Genomic DNA, 19,576 nt, shown 5'->3' on the forward strand with positions numbered 1-19,576 from the left:
TTAAATCTAACAGTTCATTTCTCAAAAAATAACATATATTATTTAAGTTTATTTAATAATAATGTTTACCAATATTTAAAATAAGTATTTAATTAGCAAGTTATATTTTTTATATACACTTAATATTTTTAGTGAATTTTAAGAAATATTTGAGTTAATCACATTTACTTGCATTCACTGAATTTAAGTATATTTTATTAAATTCATAGCCTAAAAACGTAAAAAAATCACTGTTAAAATGTTTAATGTAGTGATAAAAAAAAAAGTGACAAAGTTCAAAGTGCATTTCCTCTGTTGTTCCAGTAGAGGACAGCAGCAGTCTATTCCTAAATGCAGCTCTGAAGGGTTTTGTACATTTATTTCCTGAGTTGAGATCAGCATTGTTGCTTGACAAATATAACTGGAATATTGTACTTAAGTCATGTGAACTATTTTATAGTGGTTCTTTTTCCATAGGATATGCAAATCTACTAAACCTAAATTCTGGTTGAACTATTTCATTTAAAGAACAATTTGGATCTTAAAGCGGTTTAGCTTATCTGACCCTGGTCAATGTTAATAAATGGATTGCCTCGAAATGTCATGTTTTATATTATTGCATAAAACGATCGTCACATTATTTTGACAAACAGTGACAAACGCAGGGGCTCCTGAATCTGCAAAATTGTTTTTACTTTTATTGCATGAAATAGGTATGAATATTATATGCATACATTTTATTCTCACTGAAAGTTTGTTTCCTATGCTGAAATATAACTTATAGACAGATGTTATGTAATATTTATAAACCTCATTATTTAATATTGTTGGACAGTTTCTTTATTAGTCCAAGTGTTAAGCACTATAAAATGTGTACAACACTGACTCACAGTGACTGAATGACTGTTTTGTTTTATGTAGATTGATTAATGCTGTTGATCTTTTCCAGCTCCCTAAAGGAGGTTTACTTCCATGAAAAGCACATAGATCATAGCTACAGTCAGCATGCGGTCAGTTTTTACTTTTACTGTCAAATCCCTTGAGTTTTCTATTCTGCCATACACAAAATACTCAAATCCACTTCCAGGCCTCTTTATAACATGGATGTTTGAAATAAATTGTGCAATATTTTTTTCTATTGCTGTTTTTCACCATGTTTAAAACATCTTTATGGAAATTCTCATCTTACAAAGAAATTACAAAGTATTTTACTCTTCCACAGTATAAGTACATTTACAGTTGTTTTTTCCAGACCATATTAACTTCTGAATTAGTAGCTGCTGCCATTCAGTACTTGTGATATATAAAACCATTTCGCTAAACAGTTCATGGCCACCATAAACTACCATAGTAGGAAAAATTACAATGGTGGTCAAAAGTGCCCCAGAACTGTTTTGCTTTCCTAAATTCTTCGGAATATCTCAGTGTTCAACGGAACAAAGAAATTGATATTTATTTTTCCTACTAAGGTAGTCAATAGTGGCCATAATCTGTTCTTCTATTGCAAAGGTGCTCTTATAAGATGGAAAATGGTCATAAAAATGTATACCAAGACTTTCTGACTAGCATTTTAAGTGGCAATAAAATGTATTTCATGATATGACTCCTCTAAAATCCCAGAAAAGCAAAGTTGTTAAAATTTTTGATTTTGATAAACATTGAGGATTTATTATGTGAAGCAAAACTGCCAACTTGCTGCCAAAACAGCAGTTAAACACAGTAGACGTACAACTATTGTCTTCTACAACTAGTTGGCCCTACATAAATGACCATTTAAATATGAAAGTTAACAAATGTAATAGACGTTTTAATAGTTTTTAGAGTTGAATAAACATAATTCAAAAAATAAAAGTGCATGGCTCAGTTGCTTTTATTTGCAATAAATACTAAATTGCTCATGGAGCATTCTCACTTTGTGTCTAAAAAAAGGAAGAGCGGTAAAATTTGAAGTCTCTTTAAATGAAAGACAGAGTGGGTGAACAGTGATGTCATCAAGGTCAGATCCAGCTGAAATTAGACGGGGGATGATGTCATGACCTCAAAAAGACAAGGACATCATAGTTCAGGGAGAGGAGAGCAGTGATGTCATATCCCAAGGTGTCAAGATCACCTGATTCTACGCAGCGTGTCTCTTTGAGCGACCCGAGAACATGACGCGCAACATGTGGTGCGATAGTATGAGTACACACACAGATGTGCCTGGACCACCACGACACAGTTATAATACATATCCTTGCAGGACTCATCTACAGAGAGAGAGAGAGAGAGAGACAAAGACATATCTTAAAAAACATATTCTGGTTTTAAAATTTCACCCCATGATATTATAAGTGTGTGTTTATTGCTTAAGGAACACAAAAGGAAATATTTATCAGAAAGTACACTTCATTGTCATTTTAAGAGCTTGACAGCCCCAGTCCCTATTGACTTTCATTGTAAGGAAAGGGCATGCTGATTGCCGAAACCATGATGTGAGGTTTATAAGTTACAGAATTGTACAAAATCATACCGATCTGAGGCGTGCAGGTGTGTATATTACACTCCTCTTGTTTTGGAGGTTCAAGAAGAGGGTCACACTCATAGCTAAAGGTCAAGTCTTCTCGCAAACAACGCACCTCCCTTACTCGAAAGCCTCCTTCACATGACCGAGAACACTGAGACAGAAAGGACAAATAACATGTAAAACGAAATATTTGTGTGCCCCACTCCTTTTATGTGTGTGCAAACTTACTGAGCTCCAATCTGTAATGTACCATTGGCCACCGCAGCTTTTCAAGTAGCAGATTTTTGCATTTGGGGGGCGGGGCAAATGAGAGCAGCTATCATCTGAGGTGACTTCTAATTGGTCGTTGCTTTGCAGAACACAGACCACACTTCGACTCTGAGTACCATTACCACATTCAGATGAGCACTACGGGATAAACACACAGATTTAATGTATTCATAAAAACAAATTAATAAAAGGGACAGTTCATCCAAAAATATAAATTCTGTCATTGTTTATTCACCCTCATGTCATTTAAAACCTGTATATGACTATTTCTTCTGTACTGTAGAACGAATAAGAAGATAGTTTGAGAAATGTTTCAGTGGTTTTGTATCCATACAATGGAAGTGAATGGATGGCAATGCTGTTTGCTAACAAAGTTCTTTGACATATATTCTTTTGTGTCTTGAAATAGACAGAAAGTCATACAGGTTAAAGGGGAATGACATAAGGATGAGCTAATTATTTGTTTCCATTTTTATTTTTGTCTGAACTATCCATTTGAGAACTTCAAGGGGAAAATGTGTGATTTCAATTTAATGTACAGAAAAAATTACATTGTAAGAGATTTGTTGGAACAAAATAAACTTCTTGGAAGGCACTTTGATAAAAAAATCTTCAATTTCTGCCTAAACCAAAGCCATGACTTTGGGGCAGAACCTCTGTTAAATATTAAAATCGGAACTACGTCCAGCTTTAATCACTGTGCCATAACAAAAGAGTGTTTTTAAAAATGGAGCTCATTTTGTGATAATGCTGGAAATAAATGTTCATCTGACTCATATGTACATTTAAAAAAGTTATTGCTGACAGAAATAAAAAGATATATTCTTAAGCGTATATGCAAAACAGCAGTAACGATAGTGACATGCATTCATGCACCTGTCCCCACGGTCCTGTGTACCATTCCAGCTTCTGTGTGCAGGGTCCCAGGTCACACGGCATGAGCTCCTCTGGTTTATCATCTTCTTTGCAGTTGTCTAACGGCAGAGAGTTGGTGTGACTCATCATACACAATACTGACCGACTGCGACTTCCTCCTGCACAGTCAGCAGAACACTGCAACGGGACACAAACAGCTGTCTTAGAACCCTGCCTGAGCTGGTTTAAAGGGATAGTTCACCCAAAAATGTTTGACTTTCTTTCCTCTGCAGAACACAAAAGAAGATATTTTGTAGAACGTTGGTGACCAAACAACACTGGTCCCATTGACTTCCACTGCATGGAGACAATGGACTCAAAACCACTGAGAAGAAGAAAGAGTCATATACAGGTTTTAAATGATGACAGAACTATTTTTTTACATGTACTATCGTTTAAAGTTAGCTCTCCCCTCAAAAAATAGAAAACCCAATCAGAGTGAACATAGGCCGGGAGACCAGTAAACCATCTGGTTTAAGCTGCTTTTCAGCAGGAAAGTTCTACGGAAAATACTAAACTTTCTTACCCTGTCACTCCAGAGAGAGTAGAACCAGCTACTGGCACACACTCCCCTGTCACAGTTCTGCAGGTCCTGCGGGCGAAGGGCCATGTTGCATTCCTCATCTAAAACTACGTCGCCCAGGTTATCCACACACACAACTTCTCTACTGCGTTGACCCACTCCACATGGCACCGAGCACTGAGAAAGAAGAGAAGGGGATTTAACTGGAAACAGAGCTTCACAGACCACAATTTAGTTTTTTTTTTATTATTTAAACACTTGGTATTCATGGCTGTTGACTCATACATTTAATCTTCAAACTAAACACATTATGTGACCATTCGTGTAGTGAATTTGGATGAAATTTACTTCGGTAAACAAAATAAATACATATCATAGAAACATTTCTCTTTTACGCCTCTTTCACATAATAAAGGGGGATAGGTTAAGCTACCTGTAAAATAAAATTGTATTGTGACCACACTGTGGCCCCAAAAGGGTATCGGGCGAGGGTTACCAAATCTGTGTAATAAAAGCAGTCCAATGACCAATCAGAACTAACCCCAAACTAGTCCATTTTATATGTATAATGATTGAAATAAAGTACATATTAAGGGGGGGGGAACGAGAAAAATTGTGGCCATGGTTTTCATCTTTCTCTACAATTTGATTGGATGTATAAAACAGCCTTTACATTTAGAAATGGAACTGGCAGCAGACTGACAGTTGAAGGGGAGGAGTTAACCGATGCTCCGCCCAACCTAATATCCTTGGACATTGAAGTCATTACAGGAAGGTGGTGCATTTTCAGATTATAAGGGCAAACAAATTGTGAAAAGAAAAGGATTCACATTAATGAACTATTTACAATAAAAAATAGGCTTATTTTTTGCTGAATACAAATAAGTTGTATATGAAAGGTATAAGAAAGTTGTAACCAAACAAACACCAAAAAAATTATGCTAGCCAATGGTGCCCCAGGGGTGTTTTGTTTCCCACATTCTTTAAAATACACCGTATACCCAATGTTAAAAATTATCAAACAGATTAAGTAATGTAAACTTTTTTACTTTTGAGTAAAGTACAATGATTACTTTAGATTAACTTGAAGTTTTTACTAAAACTCAAAACATTTATTCACTCCTTGTTCAATTTACTTAATTTAAAAAAGTTAATTCAACACATGTGGTCAAAAATGATTTCCAATTCCCAGCATGCTTTGCGTCAGACTGCATTAAGAGGAAAATAGTGTTTAATGTTCTCTTCTCTTAGATATTTAGAAGAGTTTTACATATTTTTCAGTTTTGTGGTTACAATTGTTTAGAAGAGTGGTGCATGTTTTTAGGATCTGCGAAGCTCCATTTGACCTGTATCATGTATTATGTTACCAGTAAGCAGTAACTGTGCTAATGGCACTTCTGATATCAGTCTCTTCTTGCTCATTTTGGCTTGCATAAGTTGAAGTGTTTGATTTATTCATATTACGATATGATAAAATATAAAACTGAAAGAATTTGGTTTAGTTAACTTAAAAATGCTATTTTGGAGTAGTTATTGAAGTTCTGTGTAATTCATTTCATAGGAAGGAGAAATTAAATATTTAAATTGCACTTGCTAAGATTTAGGAAGAACTTTAACTTAACAGTAATCAAAATTTGAAAGTTCTGCTTACTTAAACCAAGGACCTCAAAAACTCTAAATAAAAAAAAGATGTTTTGCCAACTTATCCGGGTTTACAGTGTATGTTTTTTGAAACACAAACTTGTGTTTGAAACTTGTGTTTAAGAAATGTACACAGCTTTAGTACTGAAGGGTGAGTAAATGACAGAATTGGGTGAACTATTTCTTTATATCACTGTCATAAACACATTCTGTTTTAATTAAAACATAGTTTTACATTACAAATGAAAAATTAAGAAGAAAATCCTTCTACTTGAATTGGTCGAATAAACACAACCCGGGGCAACATGTTAAAAGTAGCCCAATTCCAAGGTTAAGCTGCAGACATGGTAACCCTGATCAGGACATCCATTTCATAAAATGAATTCATTTTATTTATCCCAAGATCATTTTTAATAGGTGTATGAAGTCATTTCCCATCAAATTTACATCCCCTCATAATCTTTCATTAAAAACATGAACCTCCCCTAAACTGACTGTCCAAGTGCCAGGCTTCACTTCAATTAATTCCTACTGTAAATATCAAATCCGGTCCTACAGTTTTCCTCATTCCAGGAAAGGCCTATGTCGCAACTTGCATTTCATGCCAACTTTAAGTTATACTGGCTCATTTTACCCCACTCTCCTCAATACCCATTTACAAACCTCTGTCCACTCGGAGCGAATCTGCCACTCGCTGCAGATCTTCAGCTGGCACACTGTGGTCGTCTCAGGCATTTCCGTGACATCACAGAGGCTGGATGGCACAACAACAGTGCTATTCCCACGGTATCCTCGCGTCTGCCGGCAAATAATCTGACGATGCTGATAACCTGGACCGCAAGTCTTACTGCACTCTGACCACTCTCCAACATCCCAGCTGACACACGCACACAAACACACACTTATTGAAGGGATGCAAAGCCAAATGCTTGATATCAATCACATGTGCGCTTCATCTGCACCATTTGGAATCAACTACTCCAGAAGTCTCCAAATTTCTCCTTGGCCCATATGGAGAATTGTTTAGATGTAAAAAAATGCACAGTTTATCCTTTGTTGTACCCCATACTGCTCTTGAACTAATTGTAGATGTGTGCGAGTTTGTTTGTTTTTTCTAGATGCTTTTACATTAGAAATAGAAATAGTTATGTTTGTTCACTCACAATGCCGGGCACGGCTGTGATTGACAGTCTTCTACCTGGGGACCGGGATGATGGGCGTGTCTGCAGAGATCATCCGGTACAGTAGTTTGAGTGGCCCTGTCTACACAGCTGAACAGAACTTGACGACTGCCTAATATACACATGAGACAAACAAATAAACAGAGACAGACACCAAAAGACAACATAGTTATTGTGATGTCTAAAGAATGGAGCGCTGCTGGGAAAATATGCTCTGTTTCAGTTTTATTTGTAGGCACAAACGTCTGCTTATTGTAAAGTTGATCTGGTTTTGATTTAGAAGTAAAACAGAGAAGACCTTCTAAAAACTTTTGCAATGGTCTGGAATGCACGAACATGTGTGCGTGTCACTATCCAGTACTACGGAAGATCATTTATCAGACACGACAATGTGTTTATGGGTGTCTCAGACCTAAAGTCATTGATAATCTAATCTAATTATGTTCTGTTTGTTTTCTGTCTGTCTTCTTAATATCAGACCGCACTGCTTCATTAAAGAAATTGTAAATAATGATGTTTTAGTAAACCAGTTAGTGGACAAAAATAAACAAGCACATACACATTCATTTAAGAACTAAACTAAACTACCTGTCCCACATGTGGTGCTGCACGATGTTGTTGCCATGGCAACCCAGCTGTACAAAGGAAGTGGTTCAGGGGTCAGCGGGTCTGATGGAACCTGGTTTGGGTGAGAGATGCTCATTGAGTTTTCATCGTTGATAATCTCAGATCCAGGAAATAACTCGTGGCTTTCTATTGGAGGACGAGAGAGAGGAAGAAAGAGAGTGTAAAATAAAATAATCACGTTGTGAAAAATCAGGTTTATAATGATCTTTTAACATATAGTTCACTGAATATGAGACGCACATCACAACAATGTCTTTTATAGAGAGGGTCAGAACCGCAATGAAAAATAGCTTATTATTAATGTGAAATTGTGATGTTTCTCAAAATCTTGCTAGCATTTTAAGTGGACCCCTGAGTACATTATAAATTCAAAAACAATGCCGTTCAGGACATGTTTTTAGTAAAGAGGAGATCAAAAACAAGCAAACTATTCTGTTGGCATTTAATCCCAAATTTCTAGAAATAGGTGTGGGAGGAGCATAAACAGTCACTTCTGTCAGCCGCTTCTCAGCAACTTTCAAACAGTTCCCTCCCCCCATCTACTCCTTCTCTGCTCTTATTCTTTCTCTGTGCAGTTCCAAGAAGGGGGGGGCTCAGAGCATGAGCCGCAGCCCCTTTGAGGATAACTAGCCAAGTTTGTTACTTATTTGTTACGTGTTAATTAACTATAAATACGAAAGGGCTCAACTTGTGAAATTAGCCTAGTTGTTTCAAACCCTTGTGACACAAGGACGGGTTTTCTACACTGCCTGGCCAAAAAGTCTACATTTGGTGTTAAATAAGCAAATACTTAGGAGCCTATAATTGGATCATTATGGCAATGATTCATTTGTTTAAACTGGCAATAATTATTTTAACACTTTAACTGATACAGTGTACAGTTTCAAGATCCTTACACAACCACATTGAAAGACCTTTTCTGTGGTTATGGAAAAGATGTTGGTGTATTTCAAAAGAGACAAATTATTGGCCTGCATTTGGCAAAGAAAACAACTAGGAGATTTTCACACTTGAATTGGCCACCACATAGGCTTGACCTTAAAGGAAAAGTTCAACCAGAAATAAAAATTCTGTCATCACATATCTACCCCCATGCTGTTTAAAACCTCAACATGACTCTTTCTTGTGTGGAACACCAAATGTCTCAGTGATTTTATGTCCATCCAATTGAAGTCAATGGGGACCAATGTTGTTTGATCACCAAGGTTCTTCAGGGGGTCAAAAAAGAATTTTCACCTTTGGTCACCTATTCTTTTAACCTTTTAATGGTATTTTAGATCTCCTAAAAATGTGGTCTTTGTAAATAAACTCTACATAACACATTTGTGCATTAATCTACACTTACCTAGAGGAAGAACACTGGAGTAAGAATCTGAATCAACATTGATGATGGGCTCTCTGGGAAGAATGTATTCAAAATATATCACTGGATTGGGCTGTTGATATATCACCTTAAAAAACGAAGTCAGAAATGTTCAGATGGACTTAGTCAGAAGACCATAATATTGTGAAATATACTTTTTGAACTCAAATATGAATCTAACTGCTGCCGCACTGCTTATTTAGTCAAGTAAGGCAATATGTGACGTCATACAGTAGGAGTGGTCTCTCACAAAGAGATGCAGCTCTTGATTGGTTGGTCCAGAAGAAGTGATGGATTCTCCTGCTCTGCTGCTTATCTCATTGGGTCGTTTATACCAGATTTCAGCACCCGCGGCATAGAACTGCCCTGGCCTATCAATCACCCAGTCACCATTTATGACGGATTCCCCAGCCGCTGTCCTGAGAGCTTAAAAAACAAGAGAGAGAGCAGCACAAAGTAGTAGAGAGAGAGAGAGAGAGAGAGAGAGAGAGAGAGAGAGAGAGAGGGAGGGAGAGATACAGAAGAATGTTGAATGCAAGGCGTGTTTATGTATTAAAGGATCAAGGTTTGGCTGGTTTTCATGACCCACAAGCATATTTTTCTCCTTTCACAGCCATCAAAGCAGTCGTATAGTGGATGTTCTTTTGCCAGTGCAGGTGGAAAGTTTTGAAATCATAAAACGGATTATTAGAGTGATATTTCAGTTTTTCATGAGCTCAGCTGCTGTCAGGATATACTGACCTCAGAGCGTTTGCAGTAGTCACATGCCACTTGTGGTTCAGGTGATATGCCCAAATATGTTCAAAGGTGGAAGATTTAAAATCACATATTTCTGTGTAAGTCAGGCATCAGACTTTAAGACAAATAAGAATGATGGTATCTTTGTGCAGGCATTGTTTGAACCAAGTCACCTGTTATTTGGTTGGTTGACGGTGATTTACAACTTTAACCAGCTTGACCAAGATGGTCTGGTTACAACTATGTAAAAACACATAAAATGTTAAACAGTGTAATTTTACATAATTTTACTGCTGTTTTTTTACATAAATAATGCAATACAATATAATAATTTTACAGAATTTTTCTCTTTTTTTAAACATATTTTTTCACATAAAATGTTTTTATCTGCAAAATCAGAGAAAGAAAACAGGGAAAACACTTGATTATATATTCTTGTAACCTGAAATTTTACAGGATATTTTTTCACTTATGACAAAATAGATGCATATGAACTTCCTTTCTTCAGCTAAATACAAACAAATACTGTAATATGAAAAGGGTGTTGTTTAATATTTGAAATACTGAACCTTCAGCACATGATGGAACAAGTACCAGCTGATTTTTTATTATGTCTTGATATCTAAGACCAGATACAGGTAGATCAAAGACAGTGTGCTTTTTCACATGACTGTACTGTACATCCATCCAGTAGGTTAATAAATGTCTTCTGAAGCCAAATGATACATTGTGTGTGAAGAAAGGAATCATATACATCTGGGATGGAATGGAAGTAAGTCAATTATGAGATAATTTTGATTTTTGGGTTTCCTATTTCTTTAAACAACTTCCTGAAGTAGCTTAAACCACCACCTTTGTTGTAGCTGGATTTTCCAGCAGGATATTTGTTACAGATTCCGCTTGAACAGTAGAACACATTAATATATGATCCATGAGCCAGCAGTGAATTAAAAAGAAATGCTAGAGGGAATTAAGTTTCCATTACCTAAGTAGTTTCTGGTCTTCTGTGTTTCCTGTATTTTGATTCGTTGAGCTCCAGAGGGGATGTCCAGGATCTTGTGGTAGCCGACGGAAAGCACAGACAGAAAGCGTGTTCCGCTGAACAGTTCACACGAGCTCCCGTCGCCCGCACACACACCACACACATCTACCTGCAAACCCCCACAATCCTGCACAAATACAATATATAATATAAGCTTGTGCACTGCAGTTTCATACTTTTGTTTTATGACAGTTTGTTTTATCGTTCAATTATTCTAAAAGTGAACTATATCAATGTCATGGTTGTGGTGTGGACCTTTAATATATAGAAACATTAACCTTTTAATCATGTTGTAACAATGTTGTTAAAAGGTTGGTGAGACAACATTATGTATTTGCTGGTGCTAGGTACTGTCCACATGTAGCTGCTCGCTTGACATTGACCCAAAATCTTTTTTCCACCTCAATAGAAAGCATATTCACACAGTATGATTTATTTATTTATTATCTATCTAGTGTGTCATTTACCAAACTCTCAAAAAAAAATACTGGGTGATTATTTACCAAGCATTTGGTAAAAAGGTTGTCACCGTCACTGGGGTAGCCTGTTAACTGTCACCCGTTCCGTATACGGGACACCTAAGTTTGCGTCAATATTGTGCATGCAATTTCTAATCGAATCATGACAAACTATTTATCATTGGAAAGGTATAAGACTCTAGAAAACAGATTTCTTTGATGTTTTTTTAAATAATTTATGTAGGGAGAGTAATTGATTATTTTTTATAAAGAGAGTTTTTTTGTTGTCTTTTTGTGACCAGTATTTTTTTTATGTATTTTTGAATCAAAGAAAAACATTTAAAAAAAATATTTTTGTATCATACATGTATGTGATTTTTGTTTTTAGCAATTATCAACTACTTTTCTTTTTTCAAACGACACCAACCGTAAGTCTGTATTCCAATGAAAAAAGGGCTCAGAAAGTTAACAGGTGAACAACAATGGCTTAAAATAACCCAGCATAGATTTACTGTATTTACAAACCAAGGGTAAGGTTCGTCCTTTTTGACCCAATGCAGGGTTGAAAAACACCAAGCATTTTTTAAGGGCATATAGGAACTAGTAAATGCATAAATAAGGGGCTGTTTTCAGCTTAGTGTCTTTTATAGGAGATTGGACTATGAAGAGCATTGGATTGGACAGAGTTTGACGAGAAACTGAAGTGCAGGATGATGCCATCAAAATTCTAGATTTTTTATGGAAGGACAAACGCGACTGCACGTTTTGAGTGCTTGTATTTTGTAAATGTAAAGTTTGTCATTGTTTTGAAGTATATAGGTCATTGAAAGCCATAAAGATTACATACTCGTACTAAAAGCCACAAAACAATTTTGAATTCAAGGGGAATTTAAAATGTGAGACAGTCTGCCGACAAACACAGTGTGGACTCTAGTGTCCTTGGTGTAAAAGTCCTTAAAGTGATGACTTAAAGTTGATGCCTAAAAGTTGAACTGCATGATTTATTTTGCAGAACACCAAAGATGATGTTTTGGAGAATGTTGGTAACCGAACAACGGCGGTAGCCATTCACTTCTAATGTATGGACACAAAGCCAATGCAAGCAAATCAAAATATCAATGAACAATCAATCAAATAAGAGGGTGAGTAAATGTGGACCGAATCGTCCAGTTTATAAGTGTTCAGTTTATACAGAGCAGACCTTGAGGGTAAACTGCCATTTTGGCTGGTAAACGTCTTTCAGATAAAAACTCACATCTTGCGCATTTTGCTTGCTTGAAGATTTGTTTGGTGGACATTTATTAATAAAGAATGTTAATTAAATAGCTAAGATCAATATATTTCGGAAAGTTCATAAAAATTGGCTTATCGTCCCATTGTACAATCTGGCAGGAGCTACAGCGATGAAAAAGCAAACAGCGCCAATGGACACATGGACGCTGCCGCCTTTCAGTCAAAACACAAACGTTGATTCAGTCATTCAGTTTATCGACTTTATTCTTGTACCTTTTTATAAAATATTAAACAGAACAGACATGTAACCAATCTAACACACATATAAAAAAAAATAACAGAGAATATGTTTGTGTTTATGGTTTAGAGATTTGCCAACACTGCTACCGGCAATGGTCATATCTTATTCCACACAAAAATACACCCTGACAGATTACGTTTGACTAAGTCATCAAATGTAATACAGTATGCAGTAATTATATTACAACTGTAATGATGAGGACTATAAATGCCGCATATGCTGTGGTCATGTTTGCTTTTCTGTCATGGTGGGGACTTTCCATCCCTTCCCACTAAACCAATCCCTCACATAAAACGTGATGATTTCCATTGAGACATTTATATGTTTGTAAAGCCATTTTCCTTACGAGGAACACCGATAATGCATTTATTGTTTATACAGGGACATTTGATCCCCATAATGTTTTTGGCAAAACTGGTGATGACTAAAAATAATGATTTATGGCAAAAAATCACAAAATATGGAGATAGGCTACAAGGTCTTCTACAGTAGTGATATATTCCCAAAAGACAGATATTCAACACTCCCCCACCAGTTCATATTTACAGAAGTCCTCTGTATTCCTGCAACTGAATCAACACTTATAATGCACTTTTTGATCATCCAACATAGGTTCTGATAATTATTTCTTAGTCTTTTTAATTGTTCAAATATGTAAAAAAAACATGATATATTTAAAATGTGGGTACAAGGAAGCTAAAAAAAGGGTGCCTGCCTGTTAACTATTATCTATAATACAAAAATTACAACTTGAAGACTATTGCATGCATTCTAGTTGTGAAGATGTGTCTGTTTCTCATCTTTACAACTAGATGTGGCTCCGTCTCCACTTCACAGTACCAAACTGGCATCCTCTGTGAATTCTCAGAAATTCTTACCTCCCCAGGCTTGCCGCTTGAGTCATTGTCCCAGGAAACAGGCTCTGTGGGTGGGCACAGGAAGGTGAGCAGAAGGGTCATCTGGATGAAATGCCGGATGAATCTCCAGTCAAGGGCGCTTAGCTGTTGCATCCCACAAGCCACGAGGAGAACAAAACTTGAATTCTGTGTCTGTATATGTAAAAGCAAGAGAGTATGTCCTGTTCCTTATGAGAAGTGATGAAGAACTAATGCAGTGTTGCTGTTGACTGTTGATGAATGTTTTAGTGAAAAAGGTTTCTCTCTCACTCTCTGTGGCATTTAAGTATGTTGTTCAGCAACAATTCTCTCTCTCTTTCTCACTCTCAGACAGAGAGTCATATACGCATTGGCAGAGATCTCTCGTCTCTCCTCCCATTTTTACTTTCTCTCTTCTCTTTCCACTCACCCCATTTTTTCATAAGCAGCAAGAATTCCTTTCTGAGAAAGAAGCTGTAAAATGCTTTGAATTACAATCACTTTCTGATGGACAGACACCGTCTGTGTCTTTGTAACATTCAGAGAGGCTTATTTTGACCCAACCACAGCTAAATCCGGTATTAGAGTCACTCTTTCTCAAAAAACTAGTAGACCAGACAACCAACTGTGAAACTAATCTGTATTCAGCTTTTGCATACTTCAGTGTGTTGTGGTGTGTAATTTTGAAGTAATGATGGTGTACGTTACGTGTGTCCAGGTGGCGTATGTATTTTTCTTTGACCTCCAGGTCAAAGTTTGCAGGGTGTGATAGAGAAAATGAGGGAAATAGAGACAGACAACAATGACATATCAGACCTGAGGCGGAAACGCTTGCGCTGAAACATTTGGTCACAGAAAATATTTTCACGGATATAACGTTTTGGAACTCGGACAGATGTGGCTGAGGAAAATTTCTCGTGGTTTGGTGTTTTTCTTTCTTGTTCATGCTCGGTCAATAATGTAATGTTTCTAACTCTTTTAGAAACGCTGCACTGGGCGAAACGTTTTCGTTTTTGGAAAGAACAAAAAGAAGAGCAATAGAAAATGGATTTAATTTTAGATGAAACAGCACTGAGACAATAACACAAAACATGGATTATCAGGAAGGAAATTTGATTTCATACCCAAATATCCAAAATGTATACAATATGCAAGAAAACTTCAAAACCAATAAGTAGGAAATCCCACTTCCTGTCAGAAAAATTGACTCAGTCTCTCTACTTTAGATCTGTTTACTGAATCACCACCACTGATGTTTGTTGTGTTCTAAAATAAGAGCTCCAGATGAGGTTTGTGTCAATGAACTCTTTTAGAGCTACAAAATGAACTATTGAAGAGAAAAGAGGAGGAGCGCACAATGATTTATCACCATGAAATAGACACATTCCCAGTCTACACACTGTCGAACACACACCTGTTGCAAAGCGGTGATTTAGATGACACGCACATGTGCATGTGTGTGCGTGTTTGGTTGTCAATAGTTGGATTTGCTCATTCTGATGAATTCTAACTGAAAGCCATTCAAAGAAATAATGGCACTTTGAAACCGTAAATATTCGAGTGATCTGAATGAATGCATTTAGCCTGTTACATATTTTGTATGTTTTCACAAAGTCACAGAATGCTGCAAACTTGACAAAGTCTCACCCGAAAATACAGGGATTGGTGGAGGAATGTCAGAACTAAGTATACTTAATAACCGCTCTAAGCCTTTGCATTCTACATGCTCGCTGTGGATTAGTATAGACAGTAAACAACATAATAACAGTACATCTCTCCCAAGTGTGCTAAATCAAACAGCACTAAATATTTTCGCTGAAGTACTAAAGGGACCCTAGAGGTATATATTGAGTGGCTGACCATGCCAACTACAACTGTTGCCTTCAATAGCGCTCAGAGACAGCAGTAAGGGGAATTTTAAAAAGCGCTTTCACAAGATGATACAATTAATATTTTTTTGAGATTTTACTGAAATTCGGCTCATTTCCTGTCCTGAATTAATTTTAATATTTCCTATAGAGCGTTTCATCCGGTGCCAAACCCCCAGTTAACTTCCGGTTTGTGTTTGACTAGTGTCTAATAATAACTATTTAATTAAATTTATGTTAATATTAATTTATATTATTATTTAACTGTATAATTACTGATTAAATAAACGATTTGTTGAATTTTGTTGTAGGTTCATTTTATAAAAAAACAGTTTCTTGAATGGTCCTGTAGTTCAGTCGCATTTAAACAAGCTTTATGGTACACTGACATCTAGCGGTTGTGCTTGGTATCGGAGCCTAAATTCTAAATATTGGAGAGACAAGTTTAGCCAAGTAACGGTTCTCGGTTTCTTTTGATTGTTATCAGATATATTCTACAGGCAGTCTATGGTTTGTGAAAGTATACCTGAAGTTCAGTTGGGAGTCACAAAAGCGTTTGTTTATGTTCTTTAAGTCCCCGTGAACCGGAAGTTGCGATCGTTTTTATTTCCGTATTCTGACACAATTCCGAGGGAAAAGGCTAATAATACAGTAAAATTAAATTGTAATACTGTATTATCTTTAGAGCTACTAATACAAGATAAACCTCCCACTTGGGTGATACTGCATCAAAATAAAGGTAAAACAGCTGTTGAACAGTTTCATTTTACACGTGAATTTGTATAAGAAAACTATGAACAAAACTTTTTTTAACCAAAAAGTCAATTTAAGAGTTACAAAATTCAGGAATGTCTTTGCATTACACACCAAAAGCAAGTCACAATACTTGAAACATGGAATATTATGTTTGTTTCTTTACTATAACTGCAATTCTTTTTAGCTGTCAAGCATGCTGTTCTAAAAAAGACTGATCTGCCTCAAATTTGATTGATCAGATTGATCACACGTGTGATTCCAGAGAAATCCATGGAATTTTCCACTCAATTATCTTTATATTAAATCATTATTTTGAATTCATGTCATAATCCATCTTTGTTAGTCTTTAAAAACTTCAGCACTGTGTGACATTTTCTGGCAAGCAGTCCACATATACATAAATAATCCAGTAAAAATGCCAGCGAAACATCTATTTTAACCACAAACTCCTCCCATTTTTCATTATTTTATGATGTTGATATAGGCCTCAAGCTATTTTCATAGATTTATTTATATGCTTTTTGCTGCCTATGTGTTTTTATGTAGTGTTTTAGAAATCGCTGGGTGGGCTGCATTCGGGGCAGGCTATTGAAAATGATATGCCACATAAAGCTAAAACAGACATCAAAATAATTCTGATGGACATCTATCTAAAAATGTACAGTTATTTTGCCAAGTACCTTAATTATAAACTTAAAATCGTGATTTTTCACATCAGTACTCATTTCCTACATTTGGAGGATTTAACATTTTGTCAGTGAGCCAACAAAAAGTGTCAAAAGCCATACTCACAAATAGGATCAGCAATAAATCTAGAGAAAGAAGACATCTTTAGTACCTACTGCATTTGTGTAATGATTAAATATGATTAAATACTAAAATCATAGACATTCCTAAGCACACCACAGACCGACCAAGTGCATTTCTCAAAGGACCCCTGAGGGAACAAAAGGAGAAAAAGGTCATTTTCTTGATCATTTAAATAATAATAGCAGTTGTAAGAGAAAACTACAGATACTCTCCATTCAAAGCGAACACAAGTATGCATACACTTGTTCATCGGAATATTCTTTATATAAGAATATCATCCTCAAAGGTAAAATGTCGGTGAAACGGTCACCAGACAGACAGCAACACTTAGTTCATTACTTACACATAAGTGGATGTAGATCTATTGTGAAAGCTCCATGTTGAGTCGAGTCTTATGACACATTGCTAGGAATGTGTTGTGGCAGCTATGCCAGTAAAAATTCAGGATTAATCATTTCTAAGGAGTTGGTCGGAGAAAATCAGTGTGAATCACGGTAAGCAAGCATCTCGCCTGACTCACAACAGAGCTCAGTGTCAATCGTGGCAGGAGGCTCTTTCATCTTGGCCAAGCTCTGGGAGACCCTCGAGTTTACACTGTCTGCAAATCATCCGAAAAAAATGAAGATTTTTCATTCTCTATTTAAACCTTGCTGCAATGTTTGGCGTTTGGGGATTTAGATTAGGTTTACGAAATCATTTCCCCACGTCTTACTGTAGAAAAATGTTGTCGGACAGTAAAACCTGATGGGAGACGCTTCCACATTAATGTCAGTGAAGAGACGGTCCTGTGGAGCAGAACATTACACACAGACCACTTGAAATAATCTAACAGACTCAATATGATGTCTCATATTGAGTCTTCAACAAACATCACTGAAAACTAAAGAGAGGAATCGTATAGGATAAAAAGAAGTTCCTATAGAGTGAAAAATAGGTAAAGGAAGGAAATGACAAAGATTTAACCACTTAACCAGCTGTTTGCCACTTTGTCTTTACAGATGAACAGCCTTAAAACAGAACACCTGGTACTCAAGAAGATAATCATGGGAAAGAGAAAGTAAGAGGGAGGGTGGGGGCTTAGAGCACATTTTTGTCCGAAAGCGAGACACAATTTGGTCTAGAACTTAGTTTTAACAGATTTATTTTATTTTATTGGTTGCTTATTTACATCTTCACAATGCATTTCCCATCACACCAGACATCCATGGAGCAGAAAAGTAATTAATGATGTTATCAAAACAATTCTTAATAAATACAAACAATGGGAAATACAAGACATTTTATGTAAAAGAGAAGCACAAACAGCATATGAAAACAAACCAGCTTTAATAGGGACGTGACAGAAATCAGCATGTACACAAAAAGTGGAAAACTCGTCAAACTCCTGTACAAGCAAAACTTTCTCTGCTACTAAAATCCCAGATGTGTGTTAAACAATCATTTAAACACTTTCAAAATCAACCACTGTTTTGTAAGCTTGGTATATGCAAAATATTATGCATTACTAAACATTAATGAACTTTTCTTAGAATCTCAGCACCAAACTCTTTAGAGTGAATTTAGAATATAAACATGCACTGATTTGCTTAATTTGTTTACTATGTGTGTGTGTGTGTTAAGCCAATTAAAAAAACTAAATCAAAGGTGGTCTATTTTGGAATATTAAAGCAGCACTTTGACATCTGGGAAAAGTTCTGATGTGCTTCAGTATGTTCCTAAATTCTTGAAGCGACTAAAAATAAACGGCCCTAAAACATGTGCATGGAGGAAGACTGTTCAAAACAGATCTAAAATAGCCAGTAGGGGGTGACACAAATCTGAAGAATTTACCTTCTCACTGACTCAGGACCACACGTGCATGTGCCATGCACACGGCTCACACATGAACAATTAAACTCCTTTCTATCTGCTTCGCCTTTGTTTGATGGTAAAAAGATTGTCGGGAGCATATGTGGCATCGTCTCTTGCTGCATTTTTCTGCCTCTTTCTCCATATCCTTTCCTTCTTTTTCGTCTGGATCTCCGTTTTCTTGTTATTTTTCTTTCCGAAGAGCATACTTGGCTTATTGGCTGTCCAGGGTGATATGACATCCCTATTAGTGTGAGGACCATTGCTGCACCCTCTAGGAAAGTCGGCATCTTCCTCTATAACAGCTGACTTTTTTCGCTTTCTCTTCCTCCTGGTTTTTTTCTGGCTGTGTTCTTGGGGTGTGAATGCGCTGTGAGGGGTGTTTTTGCCCAATGTCCTTGGTGTTTGTGGGGCCTGATTGATATTCAAGGGTGAGCTGTGCAGTTGCGGATGATGTTTGGGTGTGTGCGCGATGCGTCTCTTCGGTGTTTGTGGGTTGTTTGTTTGCCTGGGGGTACGGAACAGGGACTTGTGGTAGTTGGTTTTCTGTTTCTTTGTGGGTGGCTGAGGAGTGGAGGAACCAGCACCATCATCTGGCAAATCAATCAACCCAGCATCCTGCAGTTCTGTTAGAGAGACACACCA

General features: G+C 36.6%; 2 protein-coding genes across 3 annotated transcripts in view; both read right to left on the reverse strand.

Annotated features, from left to right (window-relative positions):
• Positions 1-1,322: 1,322 nt before the first annotated feature.
• On the reverse strand, positions 1,323-14,036 carry adamtsl7 (ADAMTS-like 7). Of its 2 annotated transcripts, none has more exons than XM_056733636.1 (12): positions 13,653-14,035; positions 10,726-10,909; positions 9,253-9,428; positions 8,985-9,090; positions 7,601-7,765; positions 6,995-7,124; positions 6,495-6,708; positions 4,194-4,367; positions 3,629-3,805; positions 2,711-2,890; positions 2,489-2,633; positions 1,323-2,225 (listed from the first exon to the last, which is right to left on the reverse strand). In XM_056733636.1, the coding sequence occupies exons 1-12, from the start codon at positions 13,782-13,784 to the stop codon at positions 2,086-2,088; spliced, it is 1,923 nt and encodes a 640-aa protein (XP_056589614.1). In that variant the 5' UTR covers positions 13,785-14,035; the 3' UTR covers positions 1,323-2,085. The 2 variants fall into 2 exon arrangements, 1 of the variants encoding a protein (XP_056589614.1); XR_008904869.1 differs by having other exon boundaries at positions 2,098-2,225; positions 2,733-2,890; positions 13,653-14,036.
• A 4,171-nt stretch (positions 14,037-18,207) lies between these two features.
• Positions 18,208-19,576, reverse strand: part of zcchc7 (zinc finger, CCHC domain containing 7) — a 55,968-nt gene continuing 54,599 nt past the window's right edge. Inside the window, exon 9 of the mRNA XM_056767043.1 lies at positions 18,208-19,557. Within this exon, the coding sequence (XP_056623021.1) occupies positions 18,986-19,557 (572 nt within the window). The 3' untranslated portion in view covers positions 18,208-18,985. The remainder of the gene's footprint in view (positions 19,558-19,576) is intronic.

Source organism: Triplophysa dalaica, chromosome 2, assembly GCF_015846415.1.
Source record: "Triplophysa dalaica isolate WHDGS20190420 chromosome 2, ASM1584641v1, whole genome shotgun sequence".
In the NCBI taxonomy this organism is placed as follows: Eukaryota; Metazoa; Chordata; class Actinopteri; order Cypriniformes; family Nemacheilidae; genus Triplophysa; species Triplophysa dalaica.

Excerpts from the sequence above, each read along its gene's own strand:
- adamtsl7 (XM_056733636.1), bottom strand. The coding sequence starts at position 13,784 with ATGCAACAGCTAAGCGCCCTTGACTGGAGATTCATCCGGCATTTCATC. Across the intron at positions 9,091-9,252 it reads ATCAAGAGCTGCATCTCTTT|GTGATATATCAACAGCCCAA; the intron begins GTGAGAGACCAC and ends TCGTTTTTTAAG. Across the intron at positions 2,226-2,488 it reads CACCTGCACGCCTCAGATCG|ATGAGTCCTGCAAGGATATG; the intron begins GTATGATTTTGT and ends CTCTCTCTGTAG.